At 42.1% G+C, this 21223-nt stretch overlaps 2 protein-coding genes across 2 annotated transcripts; both read left to right on the forward strand.

Annotated features, from left to right (window-relative positions):
* The first annotated feature begins 1285 nt into the window (after positions 1 to 1285).
* LOC144713648 (ARM repeat superfamily protein) lies at positions 1286 to 11186 on the forward strand. Its single transcript, XM_078588300.1, has 21 exons — positions 1286 to 1616; positions 2128 to 2260; positions 3383 to 3519; positions 3608 to 3653; positions 3972 to 4187; positions 4274 to 4774; positions 4843 to 4977; positions 5053 to 5268; positions 5343 to 5432; positions 5574 to 5821; positions 5904 to 5992; positions 6692 to 6732; positions 6871 to 6901; positions 6983 to 7105; positions 7180 to 7397; positions 7904 to 7999; positions 8086 to 8198; positions 8278 to 8413; positions 8482 to 8586; positions 9174 to 9392; positions 11032 to 11186. The coding sequence occupies exons 1-20, from the start codon at positions 1333 to 1335 to the stop codon at positions 9372 to 9374; spliced, it is 3159 nt and encodes a 1052-aa protein (XP_078444426.1). The 5' UTR covers positions 1286 to 1332; the 3' UTR covers positions 9375 to 9392; positions 11032 to 11186.
* A 5332-nt stretch (positions 11187 to 16518) lies between these two features.
* On the forward strand, positions 16519 to 18612 carry EMB3137 (Ribosomal protein S13/S18 family). The gene is made up of 3 exons (XM_078588444.1): positions 16519 to 16716; positions 17974 to 18198; positions 18275 to 18612. The coding sequence occupies exons 1-3, from the start codon at positions 16600 to 16602 to the stop codon at positions 18440 to 18442; spliced, it is 510 nt and encodes a 169-aa protein (XP_078444570.1). The 5' UTR covers positions 16519 to 16599; the 3' UTR covers positions 18443 to 18612.
* Positions 18613 to 21223: the final 2611 nt, after the last annotated feature.

A 21223-nucleotide genomic window follows, 5' to 3' on the forward strand; every position in this document is an offset into this window, starting at 1 on the left:
GAAGAATGTGGATGAAAAACCGCTGGATTCACATCTCACGGTTGAGATGTAGTCACGTGGCCTCGCTATGACAATTTGCATCAAAATCCCTGTATTTTTTCGCGCGTGCAAACTGATGTACATTTATAAATAATTGTACATATGTCCATTTGGATTCTCTCTCCTCCATATTCCCTAAAACTTAGAAATATCTATATTAATATATTAAAAATATCAAATGTTTTTCTTCGTCCAGAATGAGGGAGGGGACCGTTTTTTCCCTGGACGGAACGAAAATTCATCCTGGGATAAGTGGACAGGACGATTTTTGTACCATCGGACGAAAATTCATCTCGTCCTTCGTCCCTACACTGAATCCAGATGTCAGACGGGACGAAATTCGTCCCATCCTGTCCATCGTCCACGTCCAGGGACGATCATATGTGGGTAGATGCTACATATTTGACCATATGTGGGGCGCCCAATTGAACATAAAATTTCTATTTTGACTTTGACACTAACTAGTCAAATTGACCAGACTGTGATTGGTCCAGACTAGATCGGAGCCGGTTAGGTCAAACCCTGGAACGGGAGCAAAACTGAACAGGAGGCGGCGAGGGGTATCGTTAGTATAGATCAGGGCCGCAGACGGGACAATTTGTTCGTCCTGGGACGAAAAAATCGTCCCGTCCGAGGATAAGGACGAATTTTGTGACGAAAATTCTTACGGGAACCACCGGACGGGACGGTTTTTGTCCCTTGGGATGAAAAAATCGTCCGTCCAGAGGTCTCCGGACGATGGACGGACAAATCTGGGCGGAAAACTGCTGGATTAACATCCGACGGTTGAGATGTCACCACTTGGCTTGCAAGTACAATTTATAATATATTATAATATATTAAAAATATAAAATGTGTTTTTTCTTCATGGGATGAATTTCGGGACGAAAATTCGTCCCATGAGGACTGGACTGGACGAAAAATCGTCCCTAGATTATTGGACGGGACGGTTTTTTGTAGGTGGACGAAAAACCGTCCTGCCATTCGTCCCTGAGCTCATGTGGGACATAGGACGGGACGAAAATCGTCCCGTTCAGTCCTTCGTCCACGTCCGGGACGATCCGGATCTATACGAGTCGTTAGTCGTTACAGAATGGGAACGGGAACAAACAGAACGGAACGGGACGAGGGGCGGTGAGGGGTTTCGTTACGGACTAACGGAACCGGAACTAAACGGAACGGAACGGGACGGGAGGCGGCGAGGGGTTCCGTTCCGTTCCCGTTCTGTTTGTCATCGGTAGGGTTTAAGGGAAAGGGTGGGGGAGTTCTTGGCAGGCGGAGAGCTAGAGAAGGATGGATTCTTCGCAGGAGTCGATGGAATCGCTTCTGTTGCAGTTCTTGACGCCGGATAATGAGATTAGGCGGCAAGCGGAAGATCGGATCAAGCGGCTTGCGAAGGATCCGCAGGTGGTGGCGTCGCTCGTTCATCATCTCAGGTCCGCGGCTAATCCATCCGTTCGTCAACTCTCGGCCGTTCTTCTTCGCAAGAAGATCACCGGGCATTGGGCCAAGCTTCCTCCCTCAATCAAACAATCGGTTAAATCTGCTCTCCTCGAAAGTATCACCGTTGAGCATTGGTATGTCCTTTTCCGTCCCTTTCTGACTCGATGTCTTCATTTAATTATTTTGTGTTCGCTTGATGCTTCTCTTTGACGATGGCTGATCTTTAAACTGTCGCGCTTTTGATGCTAATTTTGCTCCTATTTTTTGATCTTTTGCTTCGTTGTATCTTGCAGAAATTCGAATGCTTTCTCTAAGCGTCTAAATTTTATAGTGACTCTAATTCAGTAGAAAGTAGTAACTGGTGAAACGTTATTAAAAGATGTAAATATTCACGAAAATCTCCCCCTTTGATGTTTCTTGCCTACTTATGGTTTCTCCTCCTGCTTCTCCATTCTGTCGCTGTTAACTTGGGCCAGCTCCTTGGAAGCGTGGGTTTATTCTGTGTATTTGCATTAGTGATGTAGATTTTGGCTGTTGTACTGCTATTAAGTTTCATTCGTTATGATGAACATTTTGCCTACTCATGTTTTTCATTTTCTGGAAAAGTAACAAATTCGTTGTTTCTGATCTTCGTCTTTTCTCCAGTCCCCCAGTCAGACGCGCTAGTGTTAATGTGGTCAGTATCATTGCAAAATATGCTGTTCCAGCTGGAGAATGGCCCGAATTGTTACCATTCCTATTTCAGTGTAATCAGAGTCCATTAGAAGACCATAAGGAGGTATGCTGCTCTTTTTTTTTTTCTTTCATGTTGCGTTTTGTTTAAGTAATAGGGAACATCACCCGCGTTCTGTGATCAGCCCAATCCTACATAGATATAGACTCGTGTTACAAGCATGACCGAATTCATCCCCCATGTCTTTCTAAACCAGAATGCAACAAGACCTTTTGCTTCGTGAATGACGCCGTCCATCAAAGCTGTCCTCCCCTTTAAAATGACCTCATTACGATGCAGCCATATGGGCCATTGCACTTCATATATTTCTCATCGCTCGGCCTCTCTCCTGAATGTTCCACCCCTGATTGAGGTCCAGAAGAACTTGTCTGAAGTAATGCCCACCCCTGGAGTCTGTTGGCTGGCCTAAATTGTCTGAGCAAACAGGCACTGAAACAACAGATGAGAGCAATATTCTTTCATGTAGCGTGTCAGCATGTTCTGCTGAGTTTTACCCAATCTTTTGGTTGATTATAGTATTCTGAGTTTTACCCAAATTAAGATGCAAAAATGAAAATGTTGATTCCAGTAGAGATGGAATTCTTTGAATTATAGGCAAAACGTATAAATTTCCCCATTTATATTATCAGTTTCTCGGCTCATTAAAAGAAAATAATTGATTAAACATTTAACGTTGTGTGATGGGCCGCATTCTATTTTCCCTCGGTATGTATGGTGCTGTCATTTTTTTACAAACCAAGCAAGTTCGGATGTGATCTTCTGCCAGCGTTCCAGACTACCTTGATGTTAGGGAAAATTAACTCGTCCATTATTATTCACAATTCATTGGCCGCAGCAAACAATTTACCTTGTCTTGAATGGGCCCAGACAGACGACTCCTGTTAATTGGTATTGACCAAGAATCTATCTCAAGATTAAATATTGGGAGCTTTTGAAAAAGGTTTCCTTTGTTTAGACGCTGTACCATGCTGGCAGGAAATGATTCTATCCATGTTCCTAAATTTGGGAATTTAACCTGAATTAGATCAACTAGCTTTTGTTAATAGATAAAAACATGCTTAAATTCAGAAGCGTCAGAAGTCTTAGTTTTTTAAGTTGTGCCTTTACTTGTACCTTGTTGGAGAAGTTAGTCATCTGAAGTTTTGAATTGATCCTTGTTTTTCACAGGTCTCATTGATTCTATTCAGTTCATTGACAGAGACAATTGGTTCAACCTTTCAATCCAATTTAGAAGAGCTTCAGCCCGTTCTGCTTAAGTGTCTTCAAGATGAAACCAGTACTCGTGTCCGGGTTGCTGCTCTTAAGTGAGCTCAGAAGCTTTTTTAATACATAAAAAATATTGAAATTTTGAAAAATTTAATTTTAACGTTGAGATGTTCGTCCATTTATCAGGGCTGTGGGATCGCTGATAGAGTTCATAAACGATGGGAACGATATTGTAAGTCACCTCAAAGATAGTTTTCCGGATTTTTTGTTTCTCATGAAGACATTAGTTTTTTGCAACCTTTTGAAATCTAATCGTCATTGGTCCCGAAATAGTCCATGGATAGACTTTGAACTGATTCATTTTGACGGATCTCCCTTCAAGAGATTTGATGTGTAGGATGTTTTTCTAATATGTGCCTTGGAAAAAGATTTCCTGCGTTCTATCCAGTCTTTTGAATTCAGTTAGCCAATTGAATCACGCTTCTGACTATCATAGTTACCGTGCATAATACAGTTATTTTGACTCCATTATGGGGGCACTCTCTTGCAGGTTAGACTTTTTCGAAATTTTATACCCAGTATCTTAAGTGTTTCACGTCAGTGCCTGGCCAATGGTGAGGATGATGTAGCGGCAATCGCATTCGAAATTTTTGATGAGCTGATTGAGTCGCCTGCTCCTCTTCTCAGTGATTCTATCAAATCCATCGTACAGTTTTCCCTTGAAGTTTGCTCCAGTCAAAACTTGGAAATTCACATACGTGACCAGGTATAATGTAGAATTCAGAGGAATTCAGTTTCAGATCCTAAACTTTTGCGCATTATGCCTAAGTCTGCTGTTTTTTAACCTATCAGGCCATCCAACTAATTTCATGGCTTGCAAAGTATAAATCCAGTTTCCTCAAAAAGCACATGTTGGTCGTCCCCATCCTCCAAGTTATCTGCCCTTTACTGACAGAGAAGTCTGAGAACGAAGAAGTTGATCTTGCAGTCGATCGATCAGCCGCAGAAGTCATTGATACGATGGCAGTTAGTCTGCCTAAGCATGTTTTCCCTCCAGTGTTTGAGTTTGCTTCGATGAGTATCCAACACTCAGATGCCAATTATCGGGAAGCATCTGTAACAGCAATTGGCGTCATTTCTGAGGGTTGTTCTGAGTTTTTAAAAGAGAAGCTGGATCATGCCCTGCACATTATTCTTGGAGCTTTAAGGGATCAAGAACAAACGGTTAGGGGGGCTGCCTTGTTCGCTCTTGGACAGTTTGCAGAACAGCTCCAACCTGAAATCTTATCTCATTATGATCTCGTTCTTCCTTCTATCTTAATTGCCCTCGAAGATGCTTCTGACGAGGTGAAGGTAAGCAGGTGATCAGTTTAGAAGCCTAGACATTTGTAGATGATGTTCTTATGCTCGTCTATCCTCAGGAAAAGTCGTACTATGCGTTGGCTGCATTTTGTGAGGACATGGGTTCCGATATTATTCCCTACTTAGACTCTTTGATGGCTAGATTGGTCATAACGCTCGAGAAAAGCAACCGGAACCTCCAGGAAACCTGCATGGTGGGACGACATTACATGTTTTCATTAAATAAATCTTATGTCCTCGTTTTAAAGTTGATATTTTTTCTGCTCCAGTCAGCGATCAGTGCAATAGCATCTGCAGCAGAACAGGCATTCACACCATATGCGGAGAAGGTTCTGGAACTGATGAAAGTGTTCATGGTCCTCACAAATGATGAGGATCTGAGAGCTCGAGCCAGAGCCACAGAATTAGTCGGGATAATCTCCTTGGCTGTGGGGCGAACAAGGATGGAACCCATAATACCCCCTTTCATTGAAGCTGCAATCTCGGTAATAGTCTATAATTTTTCTTTTGATACAAAATTCTAGGGTTTCTCGGGTTGATAAAAAGCCATACTTTTCAGGGGTTTGCCTTGGACTACAGTGAACTTCGAGAATATACACATGGATTCTTTAGTAATCTTGCAGAGATGTTAGATGATGGTTTCTCTCAGGTCTGCTCACCATCAAAACATCTTCATCGGTTATACTTTTTTTACATATTATACTATTTATTGTAAATAGATATTTCCTTGTGATATTTTTTTGAACTTAAATGGCATATACCATTTACTTTTCCTTTTTTTAATGATTAGTACCTACCCTATGTCGTTCCATTGGCGTTTTCCTCGTGCAACCTGGAGGATGGATCTGCTATACAAAATGAGGAGTCCGATGATAAGGACAAAATTAGCGGGTTTGAGAGCGTATCATCTGATGATGAGAATCCTGATGAGCCCAGAATTCGGAATATTAGTGTTAGAACAGGAGTTCTGGATGAAAAAGCTGCGGCTACGCAAGCTATTGGATATTTTGCTCTACATACAAAGGGCGCTTACGCACCGTATCCTATCTGTCTGGAGTATTTCTCCAATAGTTTTAATTAGAGTGTTATTCTACATTGTATCCGCCTTGACCATTCGCAGCTATGTCGAGGAGTCGCTGAAAATCCTAATCAGACATTCTACTTATTTTCACGAAGATGTTCGCCTTCAGGCTATTCTATCTCTAAAACGTGGGTTTCTCTACCGCACATAACATGCAAGGGCATATCACGCTCCTTTACTTTAACTTCATTCATCTTTTGTTGCTTTTGTTATTTCTATTATTCTGAAAATTCCGTCTTACTGTGTGTTCTACGAAACTATGAAGACATAGTCTCAGGTTTTTAATGTTTATTATTTGGTCAATTGAGGAATAATTTGAAGCTAATAACCGTCTCAGTGGAGTTAAATTTCCCTTCCGTTGAAACAGCGTTTATTTTATTTTTGGATAATTTTATTATTTCATACCTTGAAAGTGCCATGTTGAATTTCAAGGAATTAAAGAGGCTTTATAATTCTGGTTAGTCCTATTCCCTTCGATTTTTTTTTCGATTACATGCTGCATTTTCCGTCCTTTTACCTTTTGTGATGGTTTGAGGCGGAAGGCAGGGCATCGGGAGGAGCCTGCTGCCCCTAGAAAAATCAATCGAAAAGCTCATTTCGTTCCTGTTCTATGTCATAGATAGGCAGATATACTGTTACAATTTTACATAAAACTCTCTACTAAAGTGGGGAGTGATATTTTTAATGCTGCAGTTTAACACCTCTGAAACATGAAAGCTTTTCACTTAAGTGGACTTCAGCTTCTCATGTTTCTTTTTGTGCATCATCTCAATTTCGGTAGTCACCCTCACATTTTGGAGTCCTTTTCCTTTTTTGATTTTTTGCAGATGTGTTTACATCGGTTCAAGCATTCACTGGGGGACAAAGTGTACGTCATTTTTCTCTCACATGCATTTATGAATGCATGTTAACAGCGGCTTTATATCTCTCAGATACTATAAACTATTCTCTCATTTGCATTTCTTAATTTCATGTGAAACTAACCTTTCTGTTGTTGTAAACGCAGGAAATGATGGAAAAGCAGAAGGAAGTCATCGGTAGAGCTTCTAGTGAATATGATTAAATTGACCTTCTATTCTTTGTTTTGTAGTTACAGCCGGATTGATTGTGTTATGCAGGTATATTGATGAATATTTTCTTGAAGACGATGATGGAAGATGACGACAAAGAAGTTGTTGCCCAAGCATGTACATGTACCGCTGAGTTGGTTAAGGAGAGCGATTATGCATTAATAGCACCTTGTAAGCTTTTTCGGGTGGTTGGTCAAATTTTTTCTTGATCGCCCTTTTCTAATAATGTAATTTTCTTGCATTAGATATTCCACAGCTTGCTGAGGTGACTTTGACTCTCTTGCGGGAAGAGTCTGCATGCCAGCAAATTGAGTCTGACAGTGAAACAGACGAGAACGATGTCAACCATGATGAAGTTCTGATGGATGCTGTCTGTGACATTCTTCCTGCTTTTGCCAGAGCTATGCGTTCCAACTTCGAGCCCATCTTTGCTAATCTCTTTGAGCCTCTTATGAAATTTACCGTAAGTGTCCAACATTATCTCTCTCTAGGGTTCAGTACATCCTGATGACATTGACGTGTGACAATGAGGTGGGACGTCAATGATTTGCTAGTGATGTTATCAACGCCAACAGGCGTCAATATTGTCGTCACCATCAACCTTCCATTGTTTAAGAAAATGTTGGCCATCAACTAGACCGGTTGACGATGACGTTGACTGCTAAGTTGAAGTGTGAAGTTGGCAATATCGTTGTCACTGCAGTTGTCTGTAGTTTTAGAAAATTTCTGCCATAGTCAACTAGTTTGGTTGATTAGTTGACAAAATTTTCAACTAGAACTTAACTAAGTTGATGGTAACGGATGGTGACAGATGATGTCAACTGTCTGTGATACCCCATCATTGTCAATGTCAACAGCCAAAAAGGGCCAATGACGATGTTGATAAGGTTGAGGAGTACCAAAGCCTATCTCTCTATCCGCCTTCCTCATTTTCAAGTTAACTAGTGCTGATAGTTTGAATGATTACAGAAACCGCGACGGCCTCCCCAAGATCGAACGATGGTTGTTGCATGTCTTGCAGAAATTGCTCAGGAGATGGGCCCTTCAATATCCGGATATGTGGATGTATGGATGTTCACTTTGTTCCTCGTGGAATTTTCGTTACTTCCCTTCAATCACTCTTAATCAATACTCTCTCCATATGTTTCCAGAGAGGAATGCCTCTGGTGCTGAAGGAACTATCATCATCAGATCCCACTAATCGGAGGAATGCTGCCTTCTGTGCTGGCGAGTTCTGCAAGAATGGCGGGCCCCCAGCTCTCAAGTATCCTTAGAATATAATAATTATTCTTTTACCCGATAAGTTTACTTTTGAGGGGCATTTTCTTGACTCGGGCAACTAGATATTATGGGGAAATACTACGAGCACTCTACCCCTTATTTGGAGACACAGAGCCTGATGCCGCAGTCCGAGATAATGCTGCTGGAGCCGTTGGAAGGATGATAATGGCTGCTCCTCAGTCTCTCCCTCTGGACCAGGTAGAAAATCTTAAAATTTCAGGAGCAACACTTTCTTCGCAACTTATTGTAATAATGTAAAATTTCAGGTTCTCCCCGTCTTCTTGAGAGCTTTGCCGCTGAAAGAAGATTTAATGGAGTCTGTGATTGTTTACGGCTGTGTCTGCGAGCTTGTGCTTTCATCGGCCCCTCAGGTGAGTCATTTATCATTAGGGTTGGGCATGAGATTCCACGCCAAAGTTTCCTCAAGTGAGGCAGATGTGGACGGAAATCCGAACCACCCACTGCTCAAATTCGACCGACCGGAGGACTTAGTTAGGGCGTAGGGCTCCCATCTGGGAGCACCCGGTTCTCAAGCTAATTTAATTGGGTTAAGTATCCTATATATTTCTAATCAGGATTTGTAACTGTGACCCCATTTCCAAATTCTAACACATCATCACCCACCTACAAGAAATATTTGAAACTTAATTATTATATTTACTCTTAAAATCTGATTGCATCGAAAACTTTGTTTCGTCCCAAGCTCTGTGACGCGGGCAGAGCAGATGACCTCTGGGCTGCATGGAGGCTGGTTTGAATATTTTGAGCTGAGCCACCCACAACCATGCAACCGCCCACGAACATGATCGGAACCAACACTTTTTATTACATGACCATTTCTCGATTCGTTTGTCTTCTTTGCATCGTTCCAATTTTATCGGATGTCTCCGAAGGCACTGTTTATAATCGGAGATTTTCAGGGCTTCAACTCTCATTGGTTTTTTTTCTGTTGCTCCAGATCGTGCCTCTGGTTCCGGAAGTGGTGAGTGTCTTTGGTCAGGTGCTTGTGTCTCCAGAGGAGGGCGACGAGGTCAAGGTTAGGATTGGGATGGCCTTTTCACACATGGTTTCTCTCTTTGGAAACCAGTTGCAGCCCGTCTTGGCCGGACTTCCTCCTGCACAAGCCAGTGCTTTGGCCTCTTGTGCTGCCAGAGCATGACCACAGAAGTATCTTCAGGTTCTCTCCTCTCTCTTAATTCTTTCTCTCTCACACCCCCTCTCTCTCTTTCTCCCTCTCTCTCCCCTTGTTTCTCTCCTCTCTCTCACCCCCCTCTATCTCTTTCTCCCTCTCTCTCCCCCTGTTTCTCTTTTTCTCTCTCTTATTCTCTCTCTCGCACACCCCCCCCTCTCTTTCTCCCTCTCTCCCTCCCCCTGTTTCTCTCCTCTCTCTCTCCTCTTCCCTCTCTCTCTCTCACCCCCCCTCTCTCTCTCTCCCCCCCTCTCTCCCCCTGTTTTTCTCCTCTCTCTCTCATTCTCTCTCTCTCTCTCACAACCCCCTTTCTCCATCTCTCTCCCCTGTTTCTCTCTCTCTTCTTCTCTATCTCTCACACACACCCTCTCTCCCCCCTGTCTTTCCCCCTGTTTCTCTCATCTCTCTCTTATTCTCTATCTCTCTCACACACACCTTCTCTCCCCCCTCTCTCTCTCTCCCTGTTTCTCTCCTCTCTCTTATTCTCTCTCTCACTCTCTAACCCTCTCTCTCCCTCTTTCTCCCGCCCTTCTCTCTCTTTCTCCTTCTCTTCCCTGATTCTCTCTTCTCTCTTTCCCCTCTTTCCCCCCTCTCCTTCCCTGTTTCTCCTCTCCCCCGTATCCCCTCTCTCTCTCTCTCTCTCTCTCTCTCTCTTTCTCCCTCTCTCCCCCCCCTCTCTCAGCCTCTGTTTCTCTCCTCTCTCTTATTCTCTCTCTATCTCTCTTTCTCTCTTTCTCCCTCTTTCCCCCTCTCTCTCTCTCTCTCTCTCTCTCTCCCTTTCTCCCTCTCTTCCCCTCTCTCCTATCCTCCCTCTCTCTCTTTCTCCCTCTCTCCCCCTCTTTCTCTCAGCCCTGTTTCTCTCCTCTCTCTTATTTTCTCTCTCTCTTTCTCTCTCACCCTCTCTCTCTCTCTCTTTCTCCCTCTCTCCTATCCTCTCTCTCTCCCTCTCTTTCCCTCTCTCTCCCCCTCTCTCTCTCCCCCCCTCTTTCTCTCCCCTCTCTCTCTCTCTCTCTCTCTCTCTCTCTCTCCCTCTCCCCCTCTCTCTCTCTCTTTCTCCCTCTCCCCCGCTCTCTCTCTCTTTCTCCCTCTCCCCCGCTCTCTCTCTCTCTCCCTCCCCCCCCCTCTCTCTCTCCGCCCCTGTTTCTCTCCCCTCTCTTTCTCTCTCTCTCTCTCTCTCTCTCTCTCTCTCTCTCTTCCCCCCCCTTTCTCCCCTCTCTCAGCCCCTGTTTCTGTCCTCTCTCTTATTGTCTTTCTCTCTTTCTCCCTCTCTCCCCCCTCTCTCTCTGCCCCTGTTTCTGTCCTCTCTTATTCTCCTTCCCCCGCTCCCCCCTCTCTCTGCCCCTGTGTCTGTCCTCTCTCTTATTCTTTCTCTCTCTCTCACAATCTCTCTCTCTCACACGCACTCTCTCTCTCTCTCTCTCTCTCTCTCTCTCTCCCCCCTGTTTCTCTTTCCTCTCTCTTTCTTATTTTCTCTCTCCCATTGTTTCTCTCTCCTCACTCTCTCTTATTATCTTTCTTTCCCTCTCATCCTCTCCCCTTGTCAGTGCTCAGTAATGACAGTAATGTTTAAATTCATTGTTAGAGTTGATTTCTGTATTATGATCTGCGCCTCTCGTGGGTTTTACAGGTCGATTGGGGATCCCAGTTTCTCTATCACCCGATGGGATGGATTCTTGGCTTGCGAGGATATCTAATGTTTTGGTCCCCTCTGTTTTTCCTTTAATTATTGATTTATTGATTTATTCATTTTTCCCCCAAGAAAAAACTCTAAATTCTGCCTTACTCCACTGTCGTTTCAACCTCTGCATCGACAGGAGTTATTTTTTGCAGAAAGACAACAAGTTATTTAATTTTGGGTTAATATCACGTGACAGTCCAAACTACGTTGAAAGTCTGCGATCTAACCTTAGGTTCTTTTTTTGTACGGTGTATCCCAAACTCACTAAGTTATCTGCGATATATCCTGGTGATGACGTGGAGTCCATCGTGGCTGCCAGGTGGATCGTCGACCAGTTTTTGACCTGGCGGAACCCACCTGGCAGCCATGCTGGACTCCACGTCATCACCGGGATATGTCGACCTGCCAAGGGTTTTCCAGTAAGAGAGAGAGAGGGGCATTCCAGAGAGAGAGATGCGGGCTAGAGAGAGAGAGGAGAGAGAGGTTCTAGAGAGAGAAAGAGAGGTGTTCTAGAGAGAGAGGCATTTTGTGGAGAGAGAAAGGGAGAGAGAGGCACTCTAGAGAGACCCGACCAAATCGAATCGCGCGGGAGTGCGGGAAATTTATGAATAGAGAGTGGGGGGGGAGAGAGAAAGAGAGCTAGAATGCAGTCCGGGAAAGGACGTCTCCTGGGGTACGTTTCTCATTCTAAGAATGCATTCTTGCCAGAATGCAACACGAGAAGACGTTCCAGAGATCGGCGTCTTGGTATAAATTTGTGGAAGAAGTACCAGAAAGAAATTCTTTGAAAGAACATGGAAGTCTCATCTGCGAAGATCATCGTTCTCCTCGTAAATCTGCAACGAAGTCGAAGATATCGTAGAAATCTCGTCTCCGAAAATCGTCGTTCTTCTCGTAAATCTGCAACGAAGTCGAAGAGATCGTAGAAATCTCATCTCCGAAAATCGTCGTTCTCCTCGTAAATCTGCAACGAAGTCGAAGCGATCGGAGAAATCTCGTCTCCGAAGATCGTCGTTCTTCTCGTACATCTAGAAGGAAGAGGAAGAAATCTGAGAAAGCTGGCTGCGAAGATCGTCGTTCGTCTCGTATTTCTGTAACGAAGTGGAAGAGATCTTAGCACCGGTGGCGAAGAGTGACGTTCTTCTCGCCAATCTACAACGGAGCAGAAGATATCTGAGTTATTCTGAGGCAGAGATCGTTGTTCTCCTCAGAAATCTACGATGAAGCCGAAGAGACCTGAGCAATGCTGCAGCGAAGATCGTCATCCTCATCACGAATATACAACAAAAATGAATAGACCTGAGCAATTGGGCCGCGCCGATCGTCGTCTTCATCGCAAATCTACTCCAAAGTGGAAGAGTGATCCAAGAAATCATCGTCGTCCTCATCAAAAACCTACTCCGAATTGGAAGAGTGATCTGAGAAATGCGGCTGCGAAGATCGTCATGCTCATCGCAAATTAACACCGAAGAAGAAAAGTGATCTCAGAAATGCGGCAGCGAAGATCGTCGTGCTCATCGCAAATTAACACCGAAGTGGAAGATTGATCCGAGCAATGCATCAGCGAAGATCGTCGTCCTCATCGCAATTTTACAACAAAGTGGAAGATCGATCTGAGCAATAATGCTGCGAAGATCGTCGTCCTCATCGCAAATCTACAATGAAGAGGAAGATTGATCCGAGCAGTGCGTTAGCGAAGATCGTCGTCCTCATCACTAATCTACAACGAAGAGGAGGATTGATCCGACCAATGCGGCAGCGATGATCGTCATCCCAATCTCAAATCTACAACAAAGAGGAAGAGATCAGAGAAATGCGACGGAGAATCTCCAGAAGCTCCTTCCGCCGGTGATGCCGACGGCGATCCCCGCCGGCGAACTCGTACATCAGGCCGTCGATCTCGATCACGCTCCGGCCATGATCCCGCCGTCGGATCCCCGACCTCGCCTCCTCCTTCTCCTCCCACATCCCCGCGGCGGCGTACACATTCCCCATCGCCATGTCATCTCCGCCGCCCTCCGTCCCGAGATCCTGTAACCGCCGCCGCGCCGCCCGAGCGCCGCCAACCTCCCCCCTCATCAGCATCCTCCACAGGACGGCGGTCGGCGCCGAGCCGGCGGCCACCTCCGCCGCCGACGGCGCGTCGCCGGCGCGGCAGAGCGCGTCGACCACGCAGCCGTAGTGCGCCGCGCCCGGCTCGAGGCGGTGCTCAACCGCATCCTCTGCAGCAGCCGCAGCGCCTCGTCCACGCACCCGGCGTGGCTGCAGGCCATTAGCGCCGCCAGGAAGGTGACCGGATTCGGCCATGTCATCTCCCCGAACAGCGCGAGCGCCTCACTGGCGCGGCCGTTGACGGCGCAGCCGAAGATCAGAGCCGTCCACGTGGCGACGTCGCGGGTCGGACAGCGGTCGAACAGCGCCCGGACCTTGTCGACTACGCCGCACTTGGCACAGAGGTCGAACGGCGGATCGAGAAGGCGTGGAGGGAGGAGCCGTAGGGCGGCGAGGCAGGCGCCTCTCTCTAGCCCGTACTCTCTCTCTAGCCCGCATCTCTCTCTCTCTCTCTCTAGAATGCCCCTCTCTCTCTTACTGGAAAACCCTTGGCAGGTCGACATATCCCGGTGATGACGTGGAGTCCAGCGTGGCTGCCAGGTGGGTTCCGCCAGGTCAAAAACTGGTCGACGATCCACCTGGCAGCCACGATGGACTCCACGTCATCACCCGGATATATCGCAGACGACTTAGTGAGTTTGGGATATACCGTACCAAAAAAAAAACTAAGGTTATATCGCAGACTTTCGATGTAGTTTGGACTGTCATGTGATATTAACCCTTTAATTTTCCGACCGCAACAATTCCTCCTGAAAAATTACAACATATGTGTGTATAGAAATTGCCATGGGATTGATTGTTTTTTCCAAGAACTGCCTCAGGCAGTTGGGGGTACGATGTCATGGGAGTATGATGATGTCTATGACAATGGTAATTAAATAATTTGTTACTATGACTTTTCAAAAAAAAATCATTGGTTACTTACGACGTCAACTGAGGTCTTGATTAAATCCTGACAGGGTTGCTTCTGCGCAATGACAACACCATCATCTTCATTGTAGGACAACAATTTATCCATTTTTTAACACTCGCATATAATATTTTTATTTGTGCAATTTGCATTTGAATGAATAATTGAAGGATTTCTGACCAGTGGGATTAATGTTTTCATAAGGAGTAAAAACATGAACCTTTGCGAGGTTCCGGAGTACGAACAAATCTAAGGTGCTGATCGAACCTGGTTGTTGACTGGCATTGCTTAATTCATATATACTGGCATTCTGTAAACAACCACTTTCTTCAAAATTCAATCTACAACGTGTCCTGTATGATGTTCTCCTAGTTGGACAATCGAAAGGAATTTTTACATGGTTGATTGTTTTGAGGTCCATGCAAATATTTAGATACTCTCGGCAGTGTTGAGTGGATGCATGGATTGCTGTTACTATAGCTCTAACACAGGTCAAAGCATCACAATTACATGTTGTTCATGTTTGTTAATGACTGCTCTACTTGAGTGAGCTCATCAGCATCATCTGCATCTTTGATATCAAATATGCTCTATCATCTTCATCTGGATTGGAGTGTACACCTATATATGAAGGCCCTGATGGCGATACACATATAGACTTCATTGCCGCATGGGCAATGATATTGAAGTTGTAGGCTATGGATGGGACATGTCCTAAAGATGTCAAGCAGCCGATGCAGGCTACACATTCACAGGGCCTACTTTTCTGCCTATATATTCATCACTATTATGTTGCTTAATGCATTCTGTCATAATTGGTGTAACCAGAAATCAATCTTTATAATGGATTGCATGTGGTTGTACATCATTTAAAAATATGGTTGCTGTAGCACAATCATTTACCCTCATGTTCTCACCGTCATGTTTGACAATGAGGTGTGCCAGTACACGCTCGTGCATTTTCCACTACTTGTTGACCCACTCCATGGCAAATGTACTCATTGTAAAGTACATACTTGGACAATGGGATGATTGAAGGCAGTTGATAAATGACAGTTAAATAAATATTTTAGTTATAAAGAGAAATATTTTTTTTTTGTAATCTATGACTAATCAGAGAGGCAGTATAGTATGAGAACGAAGGTCGATCCTAAACCAAAATTTTAAGTATTGATGACAAGTCAATGACAAAAACAATTTTAAAATCAGAAAGGCTAGTCTTCTTAAGTTAATTTAGTGAGAACAATGGACTATAGGTCTATTATTTTCCTCAGACGACTCAAGTAATTGGCATCAGAAAACTCAAGTTAAGAGGTATATGGAGATAAATCACGCTTATAAGCATCCATAAATCCACTGATCAGAGTTCAGAAGTCTATCTATTTATGTATCTCCCTTTATTTGATCTATATTTTCAATTGCTTTCTAATATCCTATTTTAAAAAAAAAAACTAAAATTTTCAATTGCTTTCTAATATACTAGTTTTTCAATTGCTTTCTAAATTTTTGTTGAAAATCAGAAATTATTTATTAAATCATGATGTTTTGATCAGATGTACCGTCTAAAACTTAATTGAAAAATACATCAAAATATTTTGTCTTCTTTAAAAAATTTAAAAAAATCATTTTCTAGAAAGATTGGATTTGCTTGAATGAATTAATCTTCCCTTATGGAGATTAGTAAAAGACCCAATTCATCTATCACTCGGTCCTGTCAATGTCGACACCATGTGCCGTCTTCATCCGAATGTGTTGATGTCTACATAGGGGCATATAAAATTTTAAAAGAAGAATTTCCCATAATAGTGGACTAAACTGCAAATACTCATGGTGACTTTCACACCTTTGTGTATGGTGTGTAAAATCTAAAACTATGGGGGTTGATGAGGAATCAGGAATGTCATCATCGACCGATAGGATCCTAAACAACAGTAGATTAGTAAAAAGTAAATACTTATCTATACTTGTTACGACATCTAGATGACCACGATGAAATTTAGAATAGGATTAAATCTAGTGGTTAGGATTAAATTTAGATAGGATTAAATAATGGTCAAATAAATCTAACGACTAAGATTAAATTTATAGGAATTTATAACCGTTGAGTTATAACTTCTCTAAAAATAGCTGTTAATATTACTTACTATGATCTGTAAATACTAACCCATTTGTTCTTCACAAAGTTAAGCAAATTCCGACGATCATTCACGTACATCAGATCTGGTGGTGTCTCTCTCTTCTCTCCTTCTCATCTACCACCATTCTTCTTCTTCTTCTTCGTTCACATAGAGAAGTTTCCCTCACAAATTGGATGTAGGTGCAATTAATCTTTCCACAGGTATTTATAAAAACCCATGAACAATTAGGGGGCCGAATTGCACTTTTTATCCTCTTGTAACCCAATCCTATCGATAAGGCAGAACAGCGGAGAAGTAGCGGCAGAAACGAGCACATCGACTCAAGCTTGACGAAGGAGAGTCAAGAGAGCGAGAGAGATGGCGCAGATGCTGGCAACGCCCGTTGCTTCTTCTCTCTCCATCGTCACCAAGGGCACAGCGGGTGCTGCTTTCCTCCCCGACGCCGTCTCCTTCTCAAAATCTCCATCTCCCAAGGTATATACGCTCCCCTTCATCTCCCATTCTCCCGAGCCATCAAATTGACGTATATGTTCTTCTGGGTTGTGAATAATTTAGCCTCACATGCTCACAATCCTTTAGTCTTAGTTGTGTGTTCTTCCGGGTTGTGATTAACTTAGCTTCTCACTCTCGCGAGCCATCAATTTTAGGTACGTGTTCTTCCCGGGTGTGATTAATTTTGCCTCACATTCTCACAAGCCATCAATTTGACCTATGTTCATCTGGGTTGTGATTAACTTTGCCTCAAATCCTCACTAGCCATCAATTTAACCTACATGTTCTTCCAGGTTGTGATTAATTTAGCCTAACATTCTCACAAGCCATCAGTTTTACCAATATGTTCTTCCTGTTTGTAATTAACTTAGCGTCACATTCTCACAAGCCATCAATTTTACCAATATGTTCTTCCGGGTTGTGATTAACTTAGCCTCACATTCTCACAAGCCATCAATTTTACCTATATGTTCTTCCGGGTTGTGATTAACTGAGCCTCACATTCTCACAAGCCATCAATTTTACCTATGTGTTCTTCCGGGTGTGATTAACTTAGCCTCACATTCTCACAAGCCATCAATTTTACCTATATGTTCTTCCGGGTTGTGATTAACTGAGCCTCACATTCTCACAAGCCATCAATTTTACCTATATGTTCTTACGGGTGTGATTAACTTAGCCTCACATTCTCACAAGCCATCAATTTTACCCATATCTTCTTCCGGGTTGTGATTAACTTAGCCTCACATTCTCACAATCCATCAATTTTACCTATATGTTCTTCCGGGTTGTGATTAACTGAGCCTCACATTCTCACAAGCCATCAATTTTACCTATGTGTTCTTCCGGGTGTGATTAACTTAGCCTCACATTCTCACAAGCCATCAGTTTTACCTATATGTTCTTCCTGTTTGTAATTAACTTAGCCTCACATTCTCACAAGCCATCAATTTTACCTATATGTTCTTCCGGGTTGTGATTAACTGAGCCTCACATTCTCACAATCCATCAATTTTACCCATATGTTCTTCCGGGTTGTGATTAACTGAGCCTCACATTCTCACAAGCCATCAATTTTTTACCTATATGTTCTTCTGGGTTGTGATTTACTTAGCCTCACATTCTCACAAGCCATCAATTTTACCTAAATGTTCTTCTGGGTTGTGATTAACTTATCCTCTACTTCTCACAAGCCCCGATTTTGACTTGTATGTTCTTCTGACTTGTGATAAAATCCAGTACGGGGGGCTGAGCATCCGTTGCGTTCGTGTTGGAGGGGTTGAAATCCCAAACAACAAGAGGGTTGAGTACTCAATTCAGTACATACATGGCATTGGGCGCACCAGGGCGCGTCAAATCTTGTGTGACCTCAGCATGGAGAACAAAGTGACCAAGGATCTCACTGAAGAAGAGCTCATCACCCTCAGAGATGAGGTCTCCAAGTACTCGATCGAAGGCGACCTGGTCTGTTCTTTCTCTTGTATTTTAATTTTCAAAAATTTTCTTGTATCTGAAATTGAATTCTTCTGTCTGTGGGTAGAAACGGTTTAACAGGATGGCCATTGAAAGAATGAGGGAGATTAGGTGTTATCGCGGAATTCGTCATGAGCAGGGGCTTCCCTGCAGAGGACAGCGCACCAAGAACAACTGCCGCACGCTCAAGGGCAAGAAGATTGCTGTTGCTGGCAAGAAGAAGGCTGTCCGTTAATCTTGAATGGTGGTCCAGTGATGGCTGAGTTGCCTCTCCTCACAGTGAGTGAAAACTTGTATCATCTGCTTCCTTTTTTTGACATCTTTCATTTGAACGGTTTTATGTCCACATATTCAGGGATGATGTTTTTTGCTTACAAATCTAAAAACAAAATTGCATTCAAAGAATCATCACACCAAAATTTTTGATTGTTCTCTCCTACTAATACGTGAGCCTTTGGTAATTTTACCTTGCCTTGGTTTGTATCAGATATCCTCCATTGCGTCATTACCGTAAGAATTGTTTTTTATTCGTTTACTAAGCTTGCAATTAGTCATACTCACAGAGAAATTTTTTTTTCTGCATGTATTTTTCAAGATTTGAGTTTAATATTGAAGAATATAGAGTCGGCTAATTTAGAAACAAGGAGGTAAACTATTAATGAATAAGGGTGAACTAGTGAAATTTGCTTATTAACATACTTGTTGAGGAGTTGCTTTCACCTCAAATATTTTTCAAGGCTTCTGAAATGTATGGATACAAATTTCGATCCCCAACTACACTAAAGGGATAAAGAGGAGTTTCCAAAAATTCCATCATGGAGTTATGATTAATGTACTAAGTATGAACTTGTGGCCTCTAATAAATTAATTTTCTAATTCCGACCTTGGTAATTGTTTAACCTCGGACGCACTTAGATATTCCATTCCAAATAGATTGGTCTACTAAAGTTATCAGGACTGACCAAAACCAAGACTCAAAGTTAGAGATTTGTAATGCCAAAAAATAGAGTGATTCTTAAACAAAATCATAAATCCCTTGGGATCACCAGGTGACCTTCATGAAATTTCAGGAATTTTGGTGTTCTATTTGTGAAGGATTGACTGGTAAAATTCGCTTTTGTTCAGTTCCTGATGCAATGGAAGTTGAATGTGTTAATTGGTACTTTTTGTTGTTAGAACACAATCAATAAATGTTTTCTAACCTTATTATTTCTTCTTTCTTTATTCTCAATTTTTACGTCAACGCGTTATTAGTTTTTATTTTCCACATTGAGAGTGTTCACACCCTTTCTAGTAGCTAAGTGGTCCATCCAAAAGTGAGATGTAAAGATTTTTGCACAGGTTTTAATAACTTCAGCTCCATATACTACTTTAAATATATCAATAAAAAACAATCGGTTTTATACCAGCATTGGCAATTGTTTTGAAAGAAACCTTGATGCTTTATCGCTAAAATTATCTTTCGAGTTATAAACTTAAATCATTCTACATCACTGTTATCCTGAGCCCATCCTGCTCAAATGTTTAAGTATTCATTAGGATTGAGCATGGATATCTTGGAAAATATTTTTAAGGGCTAAAGAACAGAGTTAGAAATGTAGGATGAGGAAATTGTAAGCCTGAATGGAAGTCAAGGAATATCAGATAACGCTATAGAAATTCCACTTTTTGATTTTGTATTTTGTGCTGAAGGCAGGTTTGGTAGTTAATATTCAAACTTTTTAGAAGAGATAAATCATCATCTTTAAAAAGTGAAAAAATAAATAAATTCAGACCTCTTTGAGGTGCAAAATCAATATTTGATGATGCAAAAAATTTCATGTCAAATACTTGATTAGGAACAATTATAAATCAAATCCTGAAATCCCTAGAGATCAGTAGGGGACCCTGATGAAAATCCAAGAGTTTAGAGTTCCTATTGTGGAAAATAAATGATAAAGCCCCCATTGTTCTGTTCTTGCTTGCAAAAGAAGTTGAATGTAGACTATAGTATTTTGTGGGTAACGAGAACTAGGCATAAATGTACCTTGGACTCTTTATTAGTTTCTTTTATCTATTTTCAACATTCCAGTCAACATTTTTTAATCTTCATGTTACTCTCCTCTGCATTCCAATGCCTTGACTTCTTTGCATGAATTTACAATAAATCTCATTAGTTTTTGTCATATAATGTTTAATTTAAGTGTGTGTCTTTTTTGCATGTATTTAGGATTTAAATACCAAAAACTTGCAATCGTTTTTGTCATATGATGCTGACAGAAAAAAAAACATATGTTCAATAACATACACCATTCAAAGGACAATAATTCACCCAAACAATGTGGAATCACCATTCTTTGTCAATGAAGATGAAGACCAGTTCAAATTCCTTTAAAATATCCAGTCATAAAGATGAATGACTATCTCACCTTCAACTCAGCTTGAAAATAATATTTCAAATGGATTTCAAGTAGATATATAGGAGAAGATGTTCCCCATAATATGCTTCGACATCAAATAATTTATTCATAATAAGTTTTAAGGCCAACAAATAGGTTTAACATACAAGCTTATTCATTTTCTTTGTCATGCATCTAGATTTCCGGCCATAGAGTTTAAAATCACTGTAATGTGAAATTTGAGAGAATTTAAATATCATACCTATTATGAAAGGAAGATGATGGAACTCAACTTAATGTAAATGAAAATATAACTACTTTTAAAACCATAATATCCTAGTCCTCAATCATTTCCAAACTAACCCAATATTTCTAGGAAAATATTGTGAATATTGTGAATGCTTTCTCTCGGACAGTGAATCCCTCCGCATTTGTTAATCGCTCGGAGCGCATAGCGATAACCTCCTTTTATTTTGATCGCTCGGAGGTTGATGCGATTCATTGTAAAAAATGACATGTTCATGGTTTTTTGTATATTTGTTTTGTAGAATTGAGGATCCGCTATATTCCCCTAAAGAGGGCCCAAGTTGTTAGGTGTATTTTTACATCTCAATTTGAGGTAGTAGTAGATCCAGTAT

The sequence above is a fragment of the Wolffia australiana genome, chromosome 16, assembly GCF_029677425.1.
Source record: "Wolffia australiana isolate 7733 chromosome 16, ASM2967742v1".
Classification (NCBI taxonomy): domain Eukaryota; kingdom Viridiplantae; phylum Streptophyta; class Magnoliopsida; order Alismatales; family Araceae; genus Wolffia; species Wolffia australiana.